This window comes from Centrocercus urophasianus, unplaced genomic scaffold, assembly GCF_019232065.1.
Source record: "Centrocercus urophasianus isolate 14NV4802_14NV808 unplaced genomic scaffold, USGS_Curo_1.0 seq_15, whole genome shotgun sequence".
NCBI lineage: Eukaryota > Metazoa > Chordata > Aves > Galliformes > Phasianidae > Centrocercus > Centrocercus urophasianus.
The window spans coordinates 18,662,651-18,688,713 of record NW_024884697.1 but is presented as its reverse complement, the minus strand read 5'-3'; the positions used below and the strand labels follow the sequence as shown (position 1 = coordinate 18,688,713).

Sequence of the window (26,063 nt, the reverse complement as noted above, 5' to 3'; positions counted from 1 at the left end):
CCGCTCGCGTTTCCTCAGCTCCTCGCTGGCGGCAGGGCCGAGGAGGGGCGTTGCAGCGCGGATCGCTACTGGCGAGCAGCCGACGCGGGCGCTCAGGGGGCGGTGCTGGCGAAGGGGGCGGTGCGGCACCTCAGGGCCGCGGTAGCGCCGTGCCCCTCCCGCCTTCCTTGGCCGTCGCGTTCCCGTGACGTAGCGGCGCCGGCAACCGCGCCGCGCTGAGGGGGAGCGGAGGGGCGGCCCGAGCTGCGGGCGGCGGCCGCCGGGGAAACCCCCGCAGGTAGAGGAGCTGCGGCGGGGCCGGGTGGGAGCTGCCGGGGGCAGCTGGGCTCACCGACGGGCGGAGGGGTGCGCGGGATGATGGGGGGTGCGAGCAGCTTGGGGGGCGGCTGGGGGCTGCAAACCGCGCTGCCGCAGCGGCTGTGCACTCATATAGGTGTGCAGTGCTGCTCTGTGCTGTGCCGGGGCGCGGCGGCTGGGGGCTGGAGGGCACGCCTGGGGATGTTCCCAAAGGCATGGAGTCAGGCGGGCTTCTCTGTAAAAATAGGCTTCTGGAGTTAAGCGTCGCTGTAAAATGAGCGATTTTAAGTTTGGGTTTAAGTCATGGCAGTGTTTTTATAGCTTGTGTCCTAAATATGTAGTGGGTCAGTTTTTTTGTTCTCGTTTGGGATCTAGACAAGCTGGATCGATGGCTAAGGCAAGTGGGGTGAAATCTTATTGAAGGTCGAGTGCTGGGTCCTGCGCTCTGACTGCAACAGCCCCAGGCAGTGCTACAGGCTTGGGGCGGAGTGGCTGGAAAGCTGTTCTGAGGAACAGGACTTAGGGGTGTTGGTCGATGGCTGAACAGGAGCCAGCAGTGTGCCCAGGTGGCCAGGAGGGCCAATGGTGTCCTGGCTTGTATCAGAAATAGTGTAGCCAGCAGCAACAGAGAAGTGATCGTCCCTCTGTACTCAGCTCTGGTGAGGCTGTACCTCGAGTACTGTGTTCAGTTTTGAGTCCCTCACTGAGGCCCTGGAGCGTGTCCAGAGAAGGGCAACAAAGCTGATGAGGGATCTGGAGCACAAGTCTTACGGGGAGCAGCTGAGGGAACTGGAATTGTTTAGTCTGGAGAAGAGGAGGCTCAGGGGAGACCTCATTGCACTCTACAACTTCCTGAAGGGAGGTTTCGGCAAGGTGGGAGTTGGCCTCTTTTCCTGCAAGACAGCAATAGGATGAGAGGGAATGGCCGCAAGTTGTGACAGAGGATGTTCAGGTTGGATATTAGGAAAAATTTCTTCTCCGAAAGAGTGGTCAGGCACGGGAACTTGTTGCTCAGAGAGGTGATGGGTCCCTGGAGGTGTTCAAGAATCATGTAGATGTCGTACATAGGAACATGGGTTAGTGGGCAACATTGGTGGAAGGTGGATGATTGAACTAAATGATCTTAGAGATCTTTTTAAACCTTAATTATTCCATGGCTATGGGCTGCCTTGGTTTCAGTTAAAACATGCTCACCTGCTTCTCATGTTTACGTCATGAGCATCTCCTCTTTTTCCTGATATTTTCCAGATCTTCACATGAAACCAGAGACTCACTGTCAAGCTAATTGCTGTAGCCTCATGGTTTGACAAAAAATGGAGAGCATTACGCAGCTGTTCAATGACCTGTGTGAGGCACACCTGACGGGTTTGCCATGGAAGGTGCACCTGGGCAGGCAGAAGATCAGCAAGAGGAAGGCTAAGCAAAACCTGAAGAGGGTTGCGTATAACACTCTGTTCATAAACCTTTTTCAAGATGAAGCACGTAAGCTGCAATCAAACATTTCCAGGCTTCCAGTTAAAAACAAGATTTTGATGTTGTCTTTCAACCTGAGAGTCGGTGGACTAGGAGCTCAGGCAGATAGGCTGGAGAGTCTTGTGGAGGAGCTGGAAGCAGCTGAGTGCTTACCATTTACTGAGGTTAATGCTGTCCTGGATCTCTTTGTACAGCTTGCTGGAACAGGTCCTCCACAGCTTGTACCACAAAAAAAGGACTATTTTCTGAACAACAAATATGTCGGGAGAAATGTCAAGTATCAGGGTTATGATTATTACGATGTAAGTGTGTTTGAAGCTGATATACAGTCTCTAATAACAAATGAAGAATGTCAGTTCAATGACACAATTCAGAAGACGCTTCAGATCATGGAGGCTGCCCCTGGAACAGGACTCCCTGCCATAGGCTTGTTCTCACAGAACTATCCTGCTGGGGACAGGTTTGAGAGAGAAACACGCGTCTCGCTCTTTGGTGCTCTTGTCCACAGCCGTACTTACGACATGGACATCAAGTTGGATTTGCCACCAGTGCCTGACAATGCAGATTTGTCTGGACTTGCAATTAAAGTATGGTATCGTTTATTTTGGACTCAGAGTCTATGCATGCTTTCAGGATGGCATTTTGAACTTGTTTTTTTGAACACAGGTGGTAATTTCATGTGTAATAGAAGCAAGTTGGAATTTAAGCTGGAGCAGGGATCCTTTGTTCCTTTCCTGTTGCAGAGATGTATGATAATGAAGATGTTGGTCTTGTCCTAGAACTGTATAAAGAAGTGGCTGGCTATAGGTTGTGTGAAGTTAAGCCATCAGCTTTATCTGTGCCTTTTCCACCCCAGTAATCTTTTACTTACATTTTTTGCCTGCTTTGTGTATTGAACTTCTTTGCCTTGCTGTTTGCTTGTTACTGTTCCTGACTGCATAAGCTCTCCTGCCTGAATATTCGTGCTTTGCTCTTCAGATTATGTGACCCAATGTGTATTTTCCTTGTGACTTTTGTATCTTGAATCATTTTTTCAGTCATTATATTTCATCAAACCTCCTGTGTCCCGCTGTCCTTTTACCTTTGCAGCATTTAGTTTCTACTGTATCTTTTACTGTCCAATCTATTCATTTTTGCTACATTATATTCTTATCGAGGTACTAGATAAATGCACTTGTGGTTTTTTTTCTGTCTTTCCATTTGTTACAGTTGGTAAGTTGTTATACTGTTTCTTTTTTTAATCCTCCTTTGTTCTCTCTACTTAACATATAAATACCTCTTGCAATTCCTTAACTCAAAGTCCTAACTGAAACTAGAATTCAGATATTAAAAACAAAAAGCCCTGTACTCATACAGATGTAAGTCTTAACTGTGAGGAGGCAGACTTCTTGTTGAGTGCTGTACTCGCCATCAGACTGTAGGATTTGAGATTTCTTGAAGAACGTGCTGTGTTTTTTGTGTGGAGGTCATTGTGCAATTGTCCTACTAGAGCTGGGTGCTGCTCTGCACGTACAACTGCTAGATTAGAGTGTGGCACATGCAGTGCTTGGACACTTTCAGGTTTTCTGCATGTGAATAAGCATCAGAGAACAAGCTATGTTAACAAAATTTGTACAAATTTTAAGAATTAGAATTAGTAATCTGCTTAAAAGTCATTCTGAGCAGTGCCATTTTGTTCTCTACAGAGCTATATGCTTACAAAGGAGTAGGTTTCAATTTTAGCATTAACAAACGTTGTGTTATTATTTCAGTGGTGATTGATTGTGGTTTTGTATTTAGGCATTGGTGCCTGTGGAAGTGGAACAAATGAAAGTGTTTAAGGAAAAAAGTTAGAGACGAAAGGAGTGGGCACTGGCTGAGTCATATTGAATCACTTAATCACAAATGATAGCAAAATCTTTATCAGCATGTGTTTCTTCAGTAATGTTTTCATACGTAAAGCTTGAACTCTCTCCGACAGGTTCCTCAAAGCATAGACCAGTCAGAAGATGAAGGATTCCAGTCGGCATCCAATCTGACTCCTGATTCTCAGTCAGAGCCAAGCATGACTCCAGACATAGATCTGTGGGATGCAGTGCTTACATATGGGCCGAGCAAACGAAGATGCTGGGAAAGAATTGGATAGTATGTGTCTGATGTTATTGGCAAACTTCCTGTGCATCACATGCAAATGTGTGAAGGTGCAATTCATCTTAGTTGTGAATGAGCTCAGTATAGGAGTTAAACATGCAGTAGGAATACCGCAGATTTAATACCTAGAATTCAATATGTGTGTTACTGATCGAGAGCAAAAAAGATCATGCCATTTCAGTGAGCTAGTCTTTAGATTGCATCTGTTTCATTGGAAGAAAGAAAATCACCTTAGCACTAAAAGCTGGAGGAGTCACGGCAACGCTTTCTGCCCATGTGAAATGCAACATTTTCTAACTAAGATCTCCGTATACACAATGCAATTAATTTCAACCTGAAATGATTTCATATTTTCAGATTCAGAAGAGAAAGCGCTAGAAGAATTAAACCCTTACCCCCCTGTACTGTGCTCCTTTTCCTTGGTCTGTAACTTAAACAGAAATCACTAACTGATTGTTGATGGTATTTGACTTATAGTCCAGCTATTGAAAGAGTTTCCTCTCCTGAAAGAGTGCTGTAGGCAGCCCTGTCAAAAGATTCCTTGCTTCCCTGATTTGGAAGGAAAAGAATGGCAAGTTTCATTCTTCCATTCCTGCTGAACAGCACCTCACCCATTTCTCAACAAAACTTATGTGTGTTTTCTGTAATTGTAAGTAATGGCCTAGTGATGCACCTGCTGCAATGCTGTATAGTATTGAAATTTTCAAGCCAGAGCTTAAGCTCATTTCTGTTCCCTTATTTCCCAAACCCACTGTAGCACTCTGGCTTTTCTCGTAGTAAGAAAAACAGTTTTTCTTGTTACCGTTTAGATTTTAAGGATCTTAAAAGTCAAATATAGGCCGTATAACTGAAACTTTCCTGTTAGAAATGCTACTAGAACCCAAAGCAGTTTGGAAGAGTTGGATGGGAGGTTTGTTTTGGAGGGATGGTAATTCCTGCTAGAAAGCAGTAGAGAGGGATAATACAAGTCATTATACTTTGAGCATGTTGCTCTGGAACGTGTTTGAATATCAGTATTACATTATCCTGGAAATCAAGTATGTATTGCCCTCGTTCTCCTAAAATGGAAACTGCAGCAATGAAAGCCACAAAAGAGAGTAGAATTTCTCTGGCCAAACCTGTGTTTCTGAGGTGATGTTCAAATTATCTGCCAGGTTATTTGTTGTCCTGAGTTAGGCCTATGATTCTGTAGTCTGTATGAACCATCCCTCGAAAACTTAGCATTCTGTGGTCAGTACACATTAGCAGCTGTAAAGCATTCTGAAATACCTTTTTTTTTTTTTTGCCTTAGATATATTTCTCATATAATCCCCTTTCAATATTTTGTTTGCTGTGGCAGCCCACCTGGTAAAAAGGAAGAGCCATACCTCACTGAGGCTGGGAGAGAAGCTTTTGACAAATTCTACAAACTGCGAGAAGGGGAAATGCAGCTCTTCAGCAGTACTGTACTTCAGCTTCCACAGCTTGTGCTGATGAGGGAACCTGAACTGGTGAAGGATGTCTTGAATGTCCTCATTGGTGTGGTATCCACTACATTTTCACTCAATCAGGTATGGAAGATATTTAACTGCAATTCACAGTTGCACTTTTTTTTTTTTTTTAGGATACCTCCTTTTCAATGCATGATTTATTTTGAGATCTTGCAGTTGTGCTAAGAGGATGAGTGTGACCTAATTGCAGTAATGTCATATCTATCTATTGCAATAATGGCTAATTGCAAGAGGCAGGGAACAAGCATTTGTCAAAATAATTTGCAAAAATAAGCTAATGAAGTATGGAAAACAGAAGTTTAAATAATGTTGTAGACTGGGTCTTCCTGAAAAATGTTGATAATTAATCTTTTTTGATATATGTGAAAATGCACTCTTGAAATTTTGCTATGATTTAATATTCTCACTGTATTTTCCTACATACGTAGTATGAGTTATCAGAGCGTTTATGCTGAAAATTTGTTAAATTAAATCAGAATGCAGCTGGGTAATATTTGAAGCCTTGTTTTTCCTCTCCCATTTCATTTTAGGCTGCTCAGACCTTTGTTATAAAGGAGGGGGTATATGTGTCTGGAACTTCACCAGAGGCAATGCACAACCTGCTCTCAGAAGTTGCAGAATATGGAACCTACTACACACGGCTGAGTCGCTTCTCTCTTCAGCCAGTCTTAGATTCTTCGTACAGCAAAGGGCTTGTGTTTCAGGTAGCACCATTGTGTTAAATCACTTACATTTAATGGGCCAGTTATTTTAGGTAGAGAATGCAACTTTGATTACAAATAAGGCTGGAATTTCTGCTTTCTGCAGAACTGCAAAGTATTTTCAATACAAATATGTATATTTATGTATCCCGGGTCAGCAAGGAACAGTGCCACCATTGGAGCCCTGCTTAAACTGAGGCTGTGTCTGCTTAGGGTTTGCCTTCCCCAAGGCAACAAATGAAAGCTCTTCATTACCTAAACTATGATCTGTTATGTGGCTTTGTTGAGATTTAAAGGGACAGAATTTAGAAACATTTATATGTTAAAATATATAACTTTAAAATATAATAGCTTTCTTAATACAGTATTTATATATACAACATTGTATATATATTACCTTGATACTGAAGTAGAGAAACATGCTATTTAAATAGCTTTAATAACTTTTTCTTAGTTCAGAATTAAGGACACATTTTACTTGTCAACCCTCTTTATATTTTTCTGAACTCTGTGTACCTGCATGATACCAGGTGAATTTCTCTTTCTAATGCATATAATTCTTTTAGGATTAGTTATGAAAATATATGCCTTCTGAATCTTTCATTTATAGCTATGTTAATAGAAATTGAATGAAAATTCTTATTCAATTCTTAGTCAACTTAGAGGAAGTTAGACATTATATGAGTTTTTTCCTCTGTTTAGTTTAGGTATGGAAGTAAGGAACAGGTTTCCCTGGGTTCATAATGGAGCTGCTACAGAATCAGAAGCTCTTCAAAAGGGCATTTCAAGGAAGATGAACCAAAATGCTCAGGGTGTGCCTGGGTACAGTCTTTGTTCATGGCACATTGAAAGAGTATAAAGGAGTCATTTGGTTAATTGTATGCCTGAAGTTATGTGGACTCTTACTTTCCTACACAAGCTCCTCTTGCTTTTAGATGCAGATTATTTAATTAAAGGTTTGTTTTCATGCTGGTGCAACTGATGTGAGATATAACTATTAACATCAGTTACCAGTAAGGCTTTGTAAATATTTTCTGTTGACAACAGGCTTTCACAAGTGGTCTGAGAAAGTATCTTCAATATTACCGAGCCTGTGTTTTGTCTACTCCTCCTACTTTAAGTCTTCTGACAATCAGCTTTCTCTTCAGGAAATTGGGTCGTCAGTTGAGGTAAGAGATTAACATTAAATATTTAAGCTTTCCATAGAACAAAAACTGCAGCCTGCTTTTTTTCTTTACACTACAGGAGAATATTAGCCTTATGTAATCTTTCAGTATTTTTCCAGCATTTTCACACAAAGATTTCTTTATATTCCCTAGGGAAAACATGTAAAGTCTTTACATTCAGATAATGTTATCATTCAGATAATACCATAGGGTTGTGGTGTAAATTTAATCTATAGCAAAGTTCAGATCACCGTGATCTCAGAGCTTTCTGTCTGAAATTCTTACATATGCTTTAATACTGTTTTTTAGATATCTGGCTGAACTTTGTGGCATAGGAACAACAGCACTGGGGATCAGTGGTGGAGCTGGTGCTTCATTTCCTACGGTGATAACAGATTTTCTGTTTTCATGTTTCACTTCAGTTACAATTATAACCTTTTTCAAAAATGGGGTTTTATATAATGCATTTAGTTTCTACCAAAGATACGACCTCAGACCTCTAAAGTGCAGTTTATTTCATTGTAGAGGAGATGTTTGTAGCAAATGAAATTAATCCAACTCTCCAGTGTTTATAAAGTGAGAATGAGATCACTAGAAATTTAGAACCATAGAATGGTGTGGGTTGGCAGGGCCCTTTAAGGTCACTTAGTTCCAGCCACCTGCCATAGGCAGGGACACCTCCCTCTAGGCCAGGTTGCTCAAAGCCCCATCCAGCCTGGCTTTGAATGCCTCCAGGGAGGAGGGGGCATTCACAAGCTAACTCAGATAAAGTGATCTTAACTGCAGATATCTAAAGATGGATCCTGCCTTCTGTGTGTGAAATGGATCTAAATATCCATATTCATCAATTTTTATTATTAATGTTGTAGCAGAATTTGTCATCTAATAGTATAATATTTATCATTTTCATTTTTAGGGTGTGAAATTGCTTTCGTATCTGTACAAAGAGGCCCTCAACAACTGTAGCAACGAACACTATCCAGTCCTCCTGTCTTTGTTAAAGACAAGTTGTGAGCCATACACAAGGTGCGTCCGTAACTGTTCTCTGCACAGTTGTATTGAAGAGCAGTTTTGAATTAGCAATCTAGTGAGTAAATGCTAATTGCTAACAGCTCTGCTAACTGTTAACATAGCAATGACTTTTAAAGTTTTCAGAAAATACGTAAGGTGCAGCTGTTTCTGCAAAATACATGTTAAAATCCATTAATTTTGCTGAATGCTTCTTTCCCTCTCTTTTCCAGATCAGTAACAATATTTGGGTTTTAATGTAGAATCCTGAAACTGGCAATCATGCCTTTGTGCTAGAGTTCTACAGACTGGGAAAGTTAATGCTTATTTCCACTGTGTTTGTGGGCTTTTCACTAAGCAGAAATGATAATAACAACAATGTCTTGCAGATCTTTATCCAAACATCAGTCATCAGGGCTGACATGGAAGGAGGCATCCATCACGTGAAGAAATATTGTTATCCTGAAAGAAATTCACTGATCAAAGTTATTGCTCTGATAGATAGTAGGAACACCAGTTCTAATGCATAAAAAGATCTTAACTTTTATTTACAATGTCCAAATTGAACTGTGGCTCCTGCACTAAAGGTTTCCCGTTTGTTGCGTTGACCAAACTTCTAGGAAAAGTGTTGGTATTGGAACTATTAAGGAAAAAGAAGGCTATCAGGGTGCTCTGAACCTTTTTGCCTGTAGGTTCAGATAATTGTATTTTGTATTTCTTTAAAGGCTTGGTACTGCACAGAAGAAATATGTAAAAGCATGAATAAATACTCTGAAATACGTTTTCTCATTATTACATGTATATTCAAAACTGTCTGTGGATACAAAGGGTTGATATTGTGTCTTTGTTCTATAGTCTGTCCATTTCTTCCTGACCAGGTTACATCTGACTCCTGCTTCTCTCTCCCTGCTCTTTTGATATGACTGGAATGTTTCTAGAGGTTTTTAATATTTTCTTAGTAAATTTACATGCAGAAATAAAAAGGTTGTTTTAACTGGGACAATCTTTGATCGTAATAATCAGTGAAATATGCTCTATTGAGTTGGTTTATTTTGAGAAAAATGCAGAGATAGAGCCCTGTGTATACTTAAATGTCAGTGTGACAGCACTTGATTGCATGTTTTTATTCTTCCTGTAGCTTGTGTGCTTTGATGTTTTAAAGAATATACTGGTTGGTTGGTTGTGATAAAGGTGAGAAAGCCAGGATTCATTTTCAATGTTATTTAATTACATTTCTTTTAGATTTATCTATGATTGGGTGTACAGTGGTGTATTCAGGGATGTTTACGGAGAGTTTATGATCCAGGTGAATGAGGATTATCTTTGTTTCAGAGGTACAGTATGCATATTGAGCACTTCTATTTTACACAATTTGTGCTGTTAATTAAATACTTGAAAATACATAATTTCTTCTTTTTTTCTGGTACACAGATAAGCATTACTGGACTCATGGTTACGTCTTGATTTCAAAAGAAGTAGAAGATTGTGTCCCTGTATTTCTTAAACATATTGCTAATGATGTGTATATATGTGGGAAAACCATAAACCTGCTGAAGTTGTGTTGTCCCAGGGTACGTATTGGTTTGGTTCTTCTCTATTTTATTGAGAAAACCATGTCTCTTCAGAGTTGGTTTGCCGTATTTTTAGCAAGTGAACTCCTTCATCTACGACTGCTATTGTGTAAGCAGGAGGCTAATGCATGAATGTCAGATATTCAAGAACTGATTATCCACTCTACTTGCTAATATCTCAACTGCATGAATACACATTTTTAACAGCATCAGATTTATTGTATACTGTGCATGTGCTAGATTTCTTATTTTCCTTCTGCTGAAAGCAGAAATGTTTTAGTCTTTTAAGCCTGTGCCTTCCATTTTTCACTCCAGATGCCTTAGTTACTAGGTCTTGGTTCTACATAGCTCTTCTATGTCAGCTCTAGCACTGCCTTTCCAAGAAGAGCTTGAATAGTTCCTTTTTTTCTTGTTTTGCAGAGCAACTGTTGTCCTTGGCAAGAAGAACTGGTTAAATTACTTTGTTTCTTCACACTGTTCTGTGCAGGTCTAACAGGGAAACAATTATAGAAGTGTTTGAAGTCTGTAGGCACTCTTATGTAAAAAGTATTCTGGGCAACTCCAGATAAAAGTCATAACACTGATATCTTAAACAAGATGGCTCTCTGCTAGTTCTCCTAAATCTGCTCTGATAATCATTTCCAAACCACGACTCAGGTGTGCCAGTAGCACTGGCACGTGAGTTCATGGTCGTACATCTTACAATTTTTAGAATGTATTTAGAAGTAAATTTCTCTCTGTTTTTCAGCATTACATATGTTGGTCAGATATACCTGTACCCCGGATCTCTGTTATTTTTTCACTCGAGGAGCTGAAAGAAATAGAGAGAGATTGTGCAGTGTACGTAGGTCGGATGGAAAGAATTGCTCGGTACAGTTCTATAAGCAAAGAGGAAAAGGTAAATGAATGAAAGAGTAAACAACTTATAGTTTGATCTTTTTTTTAATTACTCTTTATTTTTATTGTAACTTCAACAGAATTTGCATTGATGGCCAGAATTTTTCTTATTGGCCAATTGCTGTTTGACCTGTTAGTGCAGTTAACAGACTTTGAATACAGCTTTTAAAGCATTAGGCAGTGTGTTGTTATTTGTCAGCATTTTCACATTTTAAAGGAGGTTTGGACTTCCATCTTAATTCTTTTCCGCAAAAGATTTGCCTTGCTACTAAAAAGCATTGAAAAGATTTTAGATTCTTACTTAGCTAATGGAAGAAATCAGGAATCAGAAGAGAGGTGGCCAGCAGGGACAGGGAGGTGATTATCCCTCTCTACTCTGCTCTTGTGAGGCCCCATCTGGAGCACTGCATCCAGGTCTGGAGCCCACAGTACAAAAAAGACAGGGAGCTGTTGGAGAGGGTCCAGAGGAGAGCTACAAAGATGATCAGGGAACTGGAGCACCTCTCCTATGAAGACAGGCTGAGGGAGCTGGGCTTGTTCAGCCTGGAGAAAAGAAGGCTGTAGGGTGACCTCATTGCAGCCATTCAGTACCTAAAGGGAGCCTACAAACAGGAGGGGAATCAACTCTTTGAAAGGGAAGATTTAGGTTGGATGTCAGGGGGAAATTCTTTACCCAGAGAGTGGTGAGGTGCTGGAACAGGCTGCCCAGAGAGGCTGTTGATGCCCCATCCCTGGAGGTGTTCAAGGCCAGGTTGGATGGGGCCCTGGGCAGCCTGGTCTAGTACTAAATGGGAGGTTGGTGGCCCTGCCTGTGGCAGAGGGTTGGAGCTTCATGATCCTTGAGGTCCCTTCCAACCCTGGCCATTCTGTGATTCTGTGATAATACTCCTTTTCCTAATTTGCATGGCTAATTGTTTTGTTGGAATACTTGTAGTTCTGTCCTACACATTGCTTGATTGTAGTACGTATACTGGACTGATGTGTTTTGATGTAAGGTCCAGAGTACAAACAAGTTTTCAATAATAATTTTAACTTACTGTAGACTTAAAATTTAATTAATTGTTTTATTCTTCTTCGCTTACTGTGATTGTGAATTAATAACCATTTTATGGTTATGGTATGGTTACATGGGTTAATAGCCACGTGTAGCTGTGTTTCCAAGTCTAAAATAACAGCAGTATTTCCACCTGCTTTTTGTGGTTGGTTGATATTTTCAGGATTTGCGCATGGAAATAGCCAAGCAGGAATTAATTGTTCATGCACGAGAGACTGCTAGCAAAGTGCTAAAAGCCATTAATGGTGAGTTGTGATGGAGTTTGGTGTGTTTCTGTGTTCTGTTGGGTTTGTTAATGTAAAATAACAGCATCCTTGTTGTAACACAGATCGGCAGATATCGGAGCGAATGGCTTTAGATGCAAAGAAACGTGAACAGTTTCAGAAGTTGAAAGAGCAATTTGCAAAAGACCAAGAGGTATTTCTGTTTTTATTTCTAAAGGCTATGTGTATTTCTTATACAAATAATTGAAAGGTTATTTTGATTTATTGTACTGAATTTGAATGAGTTAATATATAGAGGTTGTGAATTAATATGAATGAATTGAATGAATTAATAGATAGAGGTTGTGGATGCCCCATCCCTGGAGGCATTCGAGGTCAGGCTGGATGTGGCTCTGGGCAGCCTGGTCTGCTGGTTGGCGACCCTGCACATAGCAGGGGGGTTGAAGGTAGATGATCATTGTGGACCTTTTCAACCCAGGCCATTCTATGATTCTACCATGACATATTCCTGAAATGCAGGTAAGAACTTTTTGCAGATGTGTGCATCACAGCTAGTATTGAGTGGCTTTAAATATTTATGCAGCGTCGCCTTGCTATAAAGCAAGAGGAGATTGACGATGATTTCAGCTATGCCCGAGAGCTCAGAGAAAGAGAAAAAAGACTGAAAGCTTTGGAAGAGGAACTAGAAAAAAAGGCAAGGTAAGTCTGTGTGAGTAGTCTCCCAAAGCTCCCAAAGATCTCAAGAAAATTGTTTTATTTTGTAATTTATGGCATTGGCAGTTTTCAGACACAACTCTACAGGGCTAATGTTCACAGCTTTTGGATGTGTAGGATTGTTTAGTGGTCTAGAAGCCTGGATTCAACTGATTTGTGCCCGTTCTATCCAGTCTGTTTACTGTTTTCATCAGAGTTTGGGTAAAAATGTTAATCTTAGAATTAAAACATGAGCCCGTAGCAGAAATGGCCATATGTATGTCAAAGCAGAGGTAAAAAGGAGACTCCAGGTACACTGATAATCAGTTACTTGGTGTGCTAATGTTACATAGCTGGTAGTATTTCATTTTCTTCCCTATATCCAGAAATACTTACAAAAACGAGTGACATACTAAGCGTAGTTATAGGAGCATATTAACTAAAACTGCAGTCCTATTTTCTGTACTTGTAATTTCGCTGTAAATGAAGCCTCTGTTTTTTAATGTTAAAAATTTATTTCTTGGTTCTGAAATACAGAAAGATCTAATTCTTCAGAAGGGAAGAGGAAAAATTACTATATGAAAATCTGTAACTCAGCTTTATTTTTACTTTTGTTCAGGCAAGAGTTAATTGACCATTACAGCAAACTTTCTGACGACGCAGCCCGTAGGGAACAAAGAGCTTTATGGAAAATCCGGAGACACAAGTTGGAAACAGCTCGTCTTAAATTTCTTTTTGAAGATCAGAAACGTATCGAGGTATTTTCTGAAAAGATTTAAATAGATGATCTTTAGAAAATCTGGTATTTGATGCGTTAAAGACTTTTAGTTTTGTCATTTTTGCTTACAGGAAATGCTTGAAAAACTTCCAGATGGAAGCTACAGGAGGAAATTAGATATTATTCCTTATAAACAGTGCCAGCTGGCTTTGGATAGAAACACTGCTGTGGAAGATCCACATTCACAGGTGAATTTATTTGCTTACATAAACTCCAGGTAGATGTTCCAAGTTTCCTTTAGGGGAGTTCATTTCATAGTTCAGTTCATCAAATAGAAGGTTTGCTGTAGCAGCAGCATGAGTAGTTATCACTGTATCTGTAATGCATCTGAAAAATTGGAAAATTTCAAGTCTTACATGTAACAACATGATGCCTTATTAAATAGCTTCATTATGTGACTAGACATACAGTGTAATAATTACTTCTTTTCAGGTGTCAACTGTGAAACCTTTGCATTCTAATGAGCGAGTTGGCAGAAAAGAATCTGAATCTGAACTGGAATATGTTACATCTACTGACAAACCATTGGCCATGCCACAGCTGGCAAATATTAATGCTGATGAGCATTTTCAGCCTAAACCTGCTGGATCTGAAGGCAATCTGCAGGGTTCAGAGCAAGCATGCAGCCCCCTGTGTAATGCTGATTCTTCTCCGGAATCCAGTGTGAACATAGAAGATTTCTTACCAAAGCCACAAGATGAGCAACCTGTTGCCTTTAGCTTACAAGGATCTCTGCTAGATGAAGCACTTAGAAATATTAACTCAGATCTGTCAGAGACTTCTCAAATAGGTGAAAATCAGCCTGTCTCAGAAGGAGAAGGTAATGCACTGCTACATCAGCAAAACGAGTATGATTTTAATACTGTTCTCAGGCCGACTGCTGCTTTACAAGGGCACATTAGAGTTGGAGAAAATGTATTTGATGTGGAGTCTAGAAGGCCTCGGTGGAACATCCATGGGCATGCATCTGATGCCAACATCAGAGTGGGAGAATATGTGCCTGAGGTGGACACTTACCAGCCACGTTCAAGTCCTTATGGGCATTCTTCAGACTCCCACATAGAAATCAGCAGCTATACCTCAGAAGTTGAATCTACTCGACCCCGATGGAATATTCATGGGCATGTTTCTGAAGCTCATATTAAAATTGGGGAATATGCTTCAGAGGTAGAGCCCTCAAGACCGAGGTGGAGCATTCACGGGCATGCTTCGGAAGCCAGTATTAGGGTTGGTGAATATGTGTCCAATGTTGCTCCTGCACGGCCCCGGTGGAACATCCATGGCCATGTGTCTGATGCCAATATTAAGATTGGTGAGAATGTGTCAGAGGTTGTCTCAGCTAGACCTCGTTGGAACATCCACGGGCATTCTTCACAGTCACACATCAAAATTGGAGAGCTAGTTTCAGATACACAGCCTCTGAAATCTCGTTGGAGCCCGTTTGGTCATGCATCCCAGTCAAGCATCCAAATAGGGAAGTGGACTCCGTCTACAGAAGATGATCCCATACCTCATCGTAAAGCAATTTCTGGTCCTTCATCTGATTCCACAGTTCAGACACTTCTGTATAATGAACAGTTATCTCCTTCTGGAGAGAGTGGAAAGGAAACAAAACCATCAGAAGCTAAGGAAAGTATTTCACCTCAGTCACAGTCATCTGACGTTGATCCTGTCTCTCCTGATGCTAAAGGTGACAAAAAGGAAAATGCAGTGGAAGAGAAGCAAGAAGGTAAAATAAAATGAAGTTTATTCAGTCAGCATTTGTTTAAGACATCCTGAAAGTCACCGTGAATGTTTACATTCAAAATGACTACTTATTTCTTAATTCCTTGTATAAGTTTTAGAATGCTTTTAGAATCCAGAGTCAAGAATTTCACGTATTCTCTTCTTATATATACAAGAAATAGAGAATTGAGGGGAAAAAAGAAAAAGGGTTCTGAAACTTTGTGAAACAGGACCTCATGTGAACTTGAGTAGAGAACATGCAAAAAGCTGCATGTGTTGGACTTTGGGGAGGAACTCTTACTGTGGCAGTCTATGGGCTTTAGGGAAATTTTGAACAACTTTGGGAACAGATCTGAAGTATGAACTAAGTACAATCAGCAGGTCTGAGTAATTGCTGTCTTTACCTTATTTGTAATTGTAGTAATTGCAGATGAGGTTGACAAGGACCCTTCTCCAGATTCATCACAGAGCTTGCAGGTAAGAAACAAACCGGTAGTGCAGAAGACTTCCTTCAAAGAATTGAGTGATCTGGTAATTAAGGTAATGTGTTAAGGTAATTAAGGTAATGTGGGTCTGTGTTAATTTACTAATCTGTTATACTGTACTGTTTTTACGTGTCCAAAAAGAATTGACAAGTGAGCTGTCTTATTTTCAGATGGAACAACTTGTCAATTGCCTGTAAGAACACATGAAGTGTGAATGGTCAAAAGCAGCAGCTGTCCTAAAAGCAATTTGGCTGTGATTTTTCTTTTAGGCAGAAGAGCCTGAAAAGGCAATTCCACGGGATACTGTGCCTCAAGAAACTTTGTTTTCTGAACCCAGTGCTTCCAAGACTAAGGATGAGGAAGGAGGAGAGGAAGATGCATGGAAGAAAGAGCAAGCTTATTTGAAAGCATTATCAGATCAATACTGCATTGAAAAGTACCAAGATAGTTATGATTTAATGTGTGAGTAGAACACTTGGGAGAAGTAGGGAGAGGAAGGTGTAGCAAACTTGAGCAAGAAAGTGGGGTGCTGGAACAAGTATCTGAATTTTCAGTAAATTATCAATATTATGAACTGCAGTAGCTAAACAAATTATTTCTAGGCACAAAGATGAGAATTATACATTGACATACATTGATTTTCTGATGTAGAGGGGTTTGCAGAAGTTAACAGAAGTAGATCATCAAATTGCTGAAGTATAACAACTCACAGTGTCTCTGTATTTTTAAATGCAGCAGAACTACCAGTTTCCCATCTCTTGCACCATGTGATACCAAGATCATACACTTTTCCTGTGGATCCTATGGTACAGTCAGCAACAGATGAAACAGCTGTACAACTGAGTGAGCTCCTATCTCTGCCCGTGCTGATGAAACGTTCCATTACTGCCCCACTGGTATCTCAGTGAGTTCTTACTGGAAATAATGTAATTTGTATTATAGCAATTCATGTAGTGCTCTTAGTTCTGTTCTGAGACAAGAGTAGCACACAGATGCGTGCTTCTAAATTTTCCTTTTGCTTCCAGAAGTGGTCTGGTGGCTGGTTTATTACAAACTAAAAAGTTCAGATTTACATTGTAAATAGTAATATATACATACATTTATATGAGTAAATTACAAAAGTGAAGGTCTATTTGGAATACAGGGGCTGAGAGGGAAGAATTTGCTCTCACATTCCTGGGTTTCACAACTATTTCACACCACTGTTTCCTTATTCTTTTAAACAGGTGTATTATTTACAAGATAAGTGCTTTCTTTGGTAGAGGGGGAAAAAAGAAGATCTTTTGATTATATGAAAGTTCATGCGTATTGAGCAGAATATGTTTTATGTTTCTGTGGGATCTCCATTGTCTTCAAGGCTGATTTGAAATTGACTGGAGTCTGTTCTTGTTGTTGTTGGAATATTAAGGGAACCCACGTGTGTGTGAGGCTATTTTATTAGTATGGTATGTTAAACAAAAGTTTGTTAATGTGTAAAAGTTCAGCTTCTGTCATGAAAACAGTTGCTCACAGATAGGTTGAAATGCTTCCTATTTTAGAATCTTCTTTCTTGCAAAATTGGATTTCCACTTACTAGCTCTGTCTATGCTGTATTTTTAAGCTCATAATAGAAAGATCTAATTACCTTATTTTTAAACATCCAGATTGTCTACCAGAGTTGTGTATACAGTTGCATGTATTCAGCAAAGCAGAGTATGTATGCCTGAGCTGTTTGTTTAAGTGACAAAAATAAGTTAGAAGACTGTTGATGAAATGTTGCTACAGAGTCAGCAGCCCGTTGTGTGTGTAGCCAGCCTTAAAGTACTTCTGCAGTACAGTTCAAAACCCAGTTCACTGAGGTGGTAGCTTTTAGTTGTGGCATATCCTGAGTGAAGGCTTTTGAGCATAAGCTTTATCTCATTTTCTTTTGCTTATGTGAACGTGTTCCTGTCTTGGATATCAAAGTACTGAAGCATTAACCTGATGTAGCCATAGCAGAATGTTAACATTAAGGAGATCCTTGTAAGAATAATACCTTTTCTGTGTTTTTCTTTTAGTGTTTCTCTTGTGAACAAAGCAATAGTTGATTACTACTTTGTGGAACTGAATGTAGAGAAGCATTTTGAAGCACTGAGACACTTCCTGTTAATGGAAGATGGGGAGTTTGCTCAGTCGCTCAGTGACCTGTTGTTTGAGAAGGTACATGCTGCATCTTCTTAGCCTTTGGTTTTTGGTTATTTGTTTTAGCTTGACACCTGTGAATGAAATTGGATGGAAATAAGGGAATTGGTGTGAATCAGAATCCTAGCTGGTGCTGTTTTCCTCTTTGTGCTATGTCAAGAAGTGATGAACTCTGTTAAGCTTGTAAGGACTGAAGCAAAAGAAGGTCTTTGCTCAGAAGGGGTGCCCATACCCAGGGAAATTCCAAGGAAGGGTGTAATATTTCTTACAGATAACCCCAGAAATAGAGTACTTGGTACATGGAGAGTCGTAATTTCTAACTTTGACAGATCAGCAGTTAAAGAAGGGAATTTCACTCTTTCCTGTGAGAACTGCTGTACTCTGTCTCCTGGTAGCAAAGCTGGAAGAGTCTGTTGCCACTTGAGGTCCAGTGCAAAGGCCTGTGTTGTAAAATAACAGCTCCTACCTCAAATGTCCTACACAGCAGAAGGGGGGACATCTGAAGAGAGTGCTGCACTGTCTGATGAGACTGCATTCTTCTTGTGATGGCATGGGTTGATATGATAAAATAGGAGATACTGCTTTCAGAGCAGCTCTCATGCACCTGCTTGTCAGTAGAGAAACATACCTGCAGGGACAGTTAATGCATTTTCCTGTCCCCTTAAGAATGCTTTTGGTGCAACTAGAAAAAGCACTCGACTCCTTGAATGGCTTGATTTGTATGCCTCTGAGGCTGCTGCACTGCAAGCTGGACTGGAGTCGGGTGGCTAATGCCAGCCCTGTCCCTGGCTTTCTGCCCCTCTGAAGCCTGAAGGCCGTGTTCCCTCCAGCAGGGATGCTTAACAGCAGCTCCTGACCACAGCAAGCTCTGATCCCACGTATCAAAAGAAATCAGTGCGTGTGGAGATTACCTTGATGCTGTGGACGATACATTATTCAGAAATTTCTTCATAACCTCTTTGTGCATCCCTACTGCAAAAGTAAATTTTTCCAGTCAGAATGATGGGACATCAGGTAGTTCAGGTAGTCATCACTTTACCATTCTGCTTGAATTCATCTGTTTGCAAGAGTCAACTCTTTTAATTAATGATGTGTAATTAGGGTTTCTTCTTCCCCTAGCTTGGATCAGGACAGACACCTGGTGAACTGCTGAATCCGCTGGTTCTTAATTCTATCCTAAACAAAGCATTACAGTACAGTCTTCATGGTGACACCCAGCTTGCTTCCAATCTTTCTTTTGCCCTCAAGTACCTTCCAGAAGTGTTCAAGCCCAACGCACCTGATGCTCTGAGCTGCTTAGAGCTAAGGTACAAGGTAAGAAAGTATGTCTGAAGGCAGTAGTACTGCAAGCATAGCATGGTTCTTGTGTATTATGGTAGACTGAACATCTTAATAGTGGAGTACCTCCAAGAATGGAGTGAAAAACCGTGTAATTGAAATTACAGGATTTACATACTCTGGCCACTGTATTATATTATCAAAATACTTACATTGGTTTATATGTCTTGGAAATATTTGTATCTGAAATGTGGTAATAATTTCTAACACAAAAACGCAGCGTGGTCAGTGCTTGGTTATTTCTTTTAGGTTGACTGGCCTCTGAATATTGTCATAACAGAGAGCTGCATGAATAAATACAACAAGATCTTCTCCTTTTTGCTTCAGTTGAAGCACATGGTGTGGACTCTCAAGGATGTGTGGTTTCACTTAAAACGCACTGGTAAGTATAAAACAAGTGAGCTGGAGGGCATGCTGTTAAAAATGTGCTTAGCACCTTGTGCTAGTTGCAGAATCACTGAATTGTAGGGGCTGGAAGGGATCTTTAAAGATCATCGAGTCCAACCCCCCTGCAAAGCAGGCTCCCTACAGCGAGCTGCACAGGTAGATGTCCAGAAGGGTCTTGAATATCTCCAGAAAAGGAGACTCCACAATCTCAGATTGTCAATTGATCATAAATATGACTTAATGCAGTCGTGTCAAGCTTCAAATGCCACAATAAAGAAATTTCCTTAGCATTTTATACAGGTCTTACTGAAAGAACTGTTCATTCCTTTATAAATCCTGGTTTAGACAATCCCACTGGAATGCACTGATAATATATTTCTGTTTTTCCTTTCAGCATTAGTGAGTCATGCATCAAATTCTGTTCAGTTTCGACAGCTGCAGCTGTACAAACATGAAATGCAGCATTTTGTGAAAGTTATTCAAGGTTACATTGCTAATCAGATCCTTCATGTTACGTGGTGCGAATTTGGAAACAAACTGTCTTCTGTGGGCAATTTGGAAGAAATTCACAGAACACACGCTGAATACCTCAACAAAGCAATTTTCAGGCAAGCTAACACACTTCATATTTATTTCACGTATTTAAGTGAATGGATCTGCCAGTCTGCACGTCTGTTTGGCCCAGCGTAGGTGTGCAGACTGACTTCTCCCTAACCACAAACACTGCTACATCATTCTTATACATGAAAGTGCCTGGAGTCAAAGTGTTCTTATAAAGGGAAACACAGTGGCACATAGAAAGATCCATAATTTCCTCAGCTAGCCATCTCCTTACTCACTCAGACTCCCTGCAGTTGCTTCCTGCTCTGCCTCTGTGAACCTTAGATCCCCTTGAGCTGGGGAGCTCTAACCTAAGTGGCAGAATCGTGGCACTTCTGCCACAGTTGTTTTCCTTTCAGCCCATCCTTGTCATAGCCTCTGTTAATGAGTGTTATTTTCATTCTGTGTGAGTAGTGTTCACCAGCAGTGCTGGCTCAAGAATGTGAGATGCTTGTTCTGTACATTTTTGTACATTTTGCCCTTGATACTGTGTGGTGCCCAGGACTGGGCTGTGTGAGAACAAATGTGAAGTGATGCTTCCATCCAGATTCACTAGCACAGCAAGAGACACACGTCTGTGGGGAATCTTACATTCATGGCCTTTCGGTTACTTTATATGGGGAAAGGTGGTGGTGGGAATAAGAGGAGAGCAACAAGAGTTTATTTGATTTCTTCTTAAAGTGTATACACTGGAATCATAGTGGGTGGATAGAAAAGATGGGAAGAACAGGAATTATCAAATCACCGTTACAGTTGACTGCAGACTCATAGATTATTATTATTTTTTTTTGTTATCATTTAAAGCAACTAAAGAGGAAACCTAAAGGACTGTCGCCCTGTTGTCGTGTTCTTCTTCCTACAAACTCAAATAATGTCAGCTACTTTTTTACCATTGTTACTTTTCTGTTAGGGGTCTGTTGACTGAGAAGGCTGCCCCAGTGATGAACATCATACACAGCATCTTCAGCCTCATCTTGAAGTTCCGCAGCCAGCTGATCTCTCAGTCGTGGAGCTTTGATGCTGGGAAGCAAATGGCTGTTCATCCCAACTTTGGTTTGATGCAGCAGTCGTACAATACTTTCAAGTATTACTCTCACTTCTTATTCAAAGGTAAGAAATTGCATACATTCTGGGACAGTGACAGATGACAGCATTCAACTGACAACTGAAAAAATAGCTAAGAGGTTTTGCAAGTACAGCAGGAAGATGCATGTAATTATTGTGTGTTAGAACACGTAGTTCTCAAATGAAAACAGCATTATCTTGTTCTGCAAACACCAGATCATCTTAGTGGTCTCTTTCAGCCTGAATGATTTAGTGATTCTAATTAAAACACTCACATAAGAACTCTTAACAGATATCCCCAAACTGAACATAAATCTTTGCTGATTTCCAAAATAAAGATTCAGTATTTAGCTTTCTCTATATGTGCTTATATTTTTCTTTTCTCTGCAATTGACTTCTGGAACTTTTTATTGGCAGCAATGAGAGATAGTTATATCTGGAATTAACTCAAAGCTTTATCTGTCTGAACTGGCTGAATGTTACCATTGCTGTGTGATTTGAAAATTCCAATTCCAATGTTAGACTGAGGCTCAGTGAGACCCTCCTGGCACTGCTTGTAGCTTGTAGCCAGTTTTCCAGACATGTATTATTCAACTGCATGGATCATTTGCCAAATGTTCTATGCTTTAATATCATAAAATTTCTTCTTGCTATCAGCTATAATGCCAAGAAATGGTTGAGCCATCTTTTTTTTTCCATTTCTCTTTCGGACCTTGCTTGTATTTTTAGTAGAAGGCACTTACCTTTCCCCTGAATACAAAGGTAGTTCATGGGGTTTGGTTGTTTTTTGTCTGTTTGTTTTTCAAGAACCCTTCAGTTCCTGAAGGAAGCATAACTGTTCTCCTTACATCTATTTTTCAAGAACACTTTCTAGTCAGATTATATTCTTCAGGAAATGAGCTGCCCTTTTTATTCTTTAAGGGTATCCAAAAATGGTGTCAAAGGACCAAAAACAGATATTTCAGGATGAGTTAGAATGGCTGCTTCCAAATTCTACAGGAGGTCAGAACACCTTTGGGAACCACCTAAGCCCATACTACGAGATCTATGATTGCTTCATGGACAGAGATTAATAAACCATTCCGTAAGGAAATTTGCTGAGTGACCCAGTTCTTTCCACCCTCTTTATTAAGCACTACAAAACGAATCTGTGCTTGTTATCTACACGTGTTCCTCCAGTCACTGTGTATTGTAGAAGACTCTCTCACAATGTGTTGATCCAGTATCCATTGAAAGCCAATACAAAGTAGTCTGGACTTCAATGGCTTTGGTGCAGGCCCTGACTTCTAACTGCCCACCTTCCCTTCCTCCCTGCATGTTACTGCTGCTTGCTGATTCCCTTTCTGTAAGTGCATGGCAGAGCTTAGGGAGTTTCTGCTGCCTTTTTTACTCTGTTAAATAAGGATATGAAGAATAAGTCAATTTGTTTATTTGTGGAGCTTGAAGGGTTTGTCGTAGGAGTTTCTTTGATTTTCTCTCTCATGTGGACATAGCTCAAGAGAGCATCAGCAGAGCTTCTTCCTTCAGAGGCCACCAGCAGGCCTAACCACGTTTCCTGGTCAGTTGGCATTACAATAAGAACACAGCCTCTTGTTGTGAAAGCAGCCTGGGGAAAGCATAAGACAGTTTCACTTGGAACTTGCATCTAATTTGCAGTTCTTTATAATTCCAGAGGGAAAGGTTGGACCTGTCTCATACAAAATTGCATGTTTGTTTCCATTGTCCTCAGCTTTCTACAATAGGCTGCTTTTGTTGCTTTTTTTCTCCTAAATTGAAATGCCGATCCTGACTTCAGAATATTAATCTTTGTTGAAGCTTATTTTGCCTTTTGTTTTTCTCCCAGTGGTAACAAAGCTTGTAAATAGAGGATACCAGCCACATTTGGAGGACTTTCTACTGCGAATCAACTTCAATAACTACTACAAGGATAACTGAGCCCTGCAGCCTAAAGATCACTGATAGCATGGTGAAGCAGAAACAGTAAACCCTATATGCTTGTAATTTATAGGAGCTTATGCAAATGCCATGCAAGAGGCATTTTTGTCAATTAAATAACCCATCCTCTGATAGCTTGAAGAATATAGCCACCACATAGTTTTTAAGATGCATCACTCTGTCTGTAACAGCTTCCTGTCGTTTCACCTACTGAGAATCGATGTTGCCATTTTCACAAAGATAGAGGAGTGCCCCAGCTTAGCAGAGGAGGGAGTGCAAAACTGTATATCTGTGAATGTGTAAATGTTGTATTTTCAGTGTTGTGAATTTCCTCCGATGTAAATACGTACATGTGCAATAAATCAAACGATAGATGCTTTCTAAAGTTGCTGAGTGTGAGGTGCAGCTGTTCAGATGGAACCTATTTGATGAGTTTTGTTTTCACACTGACAAATAAGATCACATAAGATCTACACATGACAACTTCTTGAAGGCTGGTAGTGGAGTGAAAGAGGAGGGCTTGATGAAACATTGCAGTGATTGGGGAGAGGATAAGTATTGCACTATTCAAGCACTCAGCAACTGTGCGATCACTTATCACAGATCTACTGTCCTTATGGCTGATTTGGGCTTTACATAATCACCACAAAATGAACTAGAAGAGAAATTCAGCATCACAGGAGCGAAACACAACTCCAATGGCTGCTTCTAACTGCAGGATCACAGTTTTTACTTCCTTGTTTGTTTTTTTTTTACGTCAACGTTATCAAAAGAAACTATGAAATATGAAATGTTGCAGAGGAGGACTCTGCTTTGCATTTTTCAGGTTTGAAGTATGTTGACTTTTGAGATTATAAAGTCACAATTGCTTAGAACATAGATATATTCAGAGCCTCGTTTTCTAATTGGCAGCCACTTAAAGGTATAGGCATTGCCCACATATTTCCATAATATGGAATACCAAATATGATTTTTTGTTACCTATGGTGTTGGCTTTTTTCCCCTGAAATGGAAATAACACATTGGAGTCAGAATATATCAGTTATAAAGCTGCCTTGGTCCCAAGTCGCTCCAAAAGACCATATTACACAGTTCTAACAAATCTACCCTGTTTTCTCTATCTGTGCTCCTTTCACTTCTGTGCTATCTTTCCTGCTGCAGAAGAAGATATCCAAAGGGCAGGTAGCTTGCAGGTTGAGCTGCTTTGTTGCACGGGCAGGCAGAGAGCTGTTTGCCTGCCTGATGTGCTTGTGCAGAAATCAGCTAGAACAAGTCTGCTGGGACTCCTGCAGTCCCTCCTGCTGGGACTGTTGTCCTGACGCACAGCGATCACTAGAGAGCAGCCAAAGTGCTTCCAGCTCCCAGGCTGGGACCTCAGAGCACCTCAGCACAGAGCAGCAGTCAGGTGACTTCCAAAGGAGCTCTGTGTGATGAAAACGAGAGGAATATGAGCAAGAACTAAAACATCACAGATGTCAAAGCACGAGTACCGCTCATCATTTTCCCACTGCTTGCCTTCCTCTCCCAGTCCTTGCCTCCAGCTCTGTGGTACTGAGTGTCTGTATCCATCTTTTTTATAGAACTTCTGAAAAAAAAAAAAAAAAAAAAAAAGAAGATCTAACAGCAAAGCTGGGCCTTTAGGTGCAGTCTTACAACAAGAAAAGAAAAAAAGAAGTACAGAAGTGGTTGTGGGTTGGCCTCCAGCTAAGCATCCATATAGCTGCTCTCTCAGCCCACTGCCACCATGGAACAGTGTGGGTTGGAAGGAACCTTAAAGACCATGCAGTGCCACCCATGCTGTGGGCAGGGCAGCTCCCACTAGATCAGGCTGCCCAAAGGCCCTCTGGCCTTGAGCACTCCAGGGATGGGGTGCAACACACGCAGGACAGCAGAGAAAAGGGGAAAAGCAGAAATGAGGGCCCAGGAAGAGGGAAATGCTGCAGCAGCAGCCACTCCTCACATCCCACTAGCAGGGCACAGCCCAGCCACTGTCCCTGCAACTTGTGATTCTGTGAACCCCCACCTTCTATGGCTGAACAGGGTGATACAAGGCACAGAAGAGCAGCTGCCCCCCCCCCAACAACTCAGCTTGTGGCTGTGGGACAAGGTGAAGAGAAGAGAAGGCCTTGAGACTGCAAAAACACTGCAAGGAGCAGCCCACACACAGGGCTTATTGGGGCAGCTGAGCTGCAGAGCCAAAGCTGCACCACAGGGCTGCCAGGATGAGAGTTAGTCAACCAGGTCCTGCCGAGGCCCTGTAAGAAAGTAAAATTCATTTTGATTTGGAAAACATTGCCTATGTAGAACCAGCTGTCAGGAAATAGCAAGAACCACCTCTTCAAAATAGAATAACTAATGGGTATTTTCAACTTAGTGATGCTGTATGATGTAACACAGGTGTACAGGTGTTAAATGTGAAGAATGCAACACAGTTAAGGCTCCTACATGAAATGTGGCAGTACAGTGAAGCCCTCTAAGTATTTTTACGTCCACTGCCTCAAATATCAGCCAGCTCTGGAAGGGTGAAGTGCAGTCTGGTATCTGTGTCTGTCTCCTAGTGACTCCTGATGGAGATCTTATAATGCTTCTTTCCCTTTTGACTCCAAGGCCTACTTTGAGCAGGGCTTAAAAATCAAATCCCGTATCTGCTGACAGCAGGCAGCCGAGTTCCTCCCTTTTCCCCCCTTTCCTTCTTAAATCTTTGGGATTAAAGAGGCATCAGTGTAGGTCCTACAGACAAGGAGCTCAGAGGTAAAGGTACCTACCTGCCCCACTGCTGGCATTGCTGGCAAGGCAGGAGGCTGCAGCTGTCACCATTCACTCCTCAGAAAACACTGCAAAAATATCCATGAGATTGCTGTGATCCCATCTGGCCAGCTGACACTG

At 40.9% G+C, this 26,063-nt stretch overlaps 1 protein-coding gene across 3 annotated transcripts; it reads left to right on the top strand.

The window, feature by feature from the left end:
• Positions 1-203: 203 nt before the first annotated feature.
• On the top strand, positions 204-23,562 carry TUBGCP6 (tubulin gamma complex associated protein 6). Of its 3 annotated transcripts, XM_042815556.1 has the most exons (27): positions 204-277; positions 1,546-2,357; positions 3,731-3,894; positions 5,240-5,450; positions 5,921-6,094; positions 7,139-7,260; positions 7,567-7,642; positions 8,174-8,283; positions 9,508-9,599; positions 9,697-9,836; positions 10,585-10,734; positions 11,951-12,032; positions 12,116-12,204; positions 12,595-12,710; positions 13,324-13,462; positions 13,554-13,670; positions 13,915-15,211; positions 15,629-15,684; positions 15,962-16,154; positions 16,428-16,596; positions 17,729-17,870; positions 18,972-19,166; positions 19,440-19,572; positions 19,972-20,185; positions 21,088-21,287; positions 22,164-22,326; positions 23,086-23,171. In XM_042815556.1, exons 2-26 carry the CDS (start codon positions 1,611-1,613, stop codon positions 22,313-22,315), a joined length of 5,280 nt encoding a protein of 1,759 aa, XP_042671490.1. In that variant the 5' UTR covers positions 204-277; positions 1,546-1,610; the 3' UTR covers positions 22,316-22,326; positions 23,086-23,171. The 3 variants fall into 3 exon arrangements, 2 of the variants coding, with proteins under 2 accessions (XP_042671490.1, XP_042671491.1); XM_042815557.1 differs by lacking the exon at positions 22,164-22,326 and having other exon boundaries at positions 23,086-23,562; XR_006168284.1 differs by lacking the exons at positions 18,972-19,166; positions 19,440-19,572; positions 19,972-20,185; ... (1 more) ...; positions 22,164-22,326; positions 23,086-23,171 and adding an exon at positions 16,919-17,137 and having other exon boundaries at positions 17,729-17,813.
• Positions 23,563-26,063: the final 2,501 nt, after the last annotated feature.

Bases quoted from the DNA above. Each gene is read 5' to 3' on its own strand.
- TUBGCP6 (XM_042815556.1), top strand. From the start codon at position 1,611: ATGGAGAGCATTACGCAGCTGTTCAATGACCTGTGTGAGGCACACCTG. The intron at 2,358-3,730 runs GTATGGTATCGT...TCTCTCCGACAG, and splicing joins TGTCTGGACTTGCAATTAAA to GTTCCTCAAAGCATAGACCA. The intron at 12,711-13,323 runs GTAAGTCTGTGT...ACTTTTGTTCAG, and splicing joins GAACTAGAAAAAAAGGCAAG to GCAAGAGTTAATTGACCATT.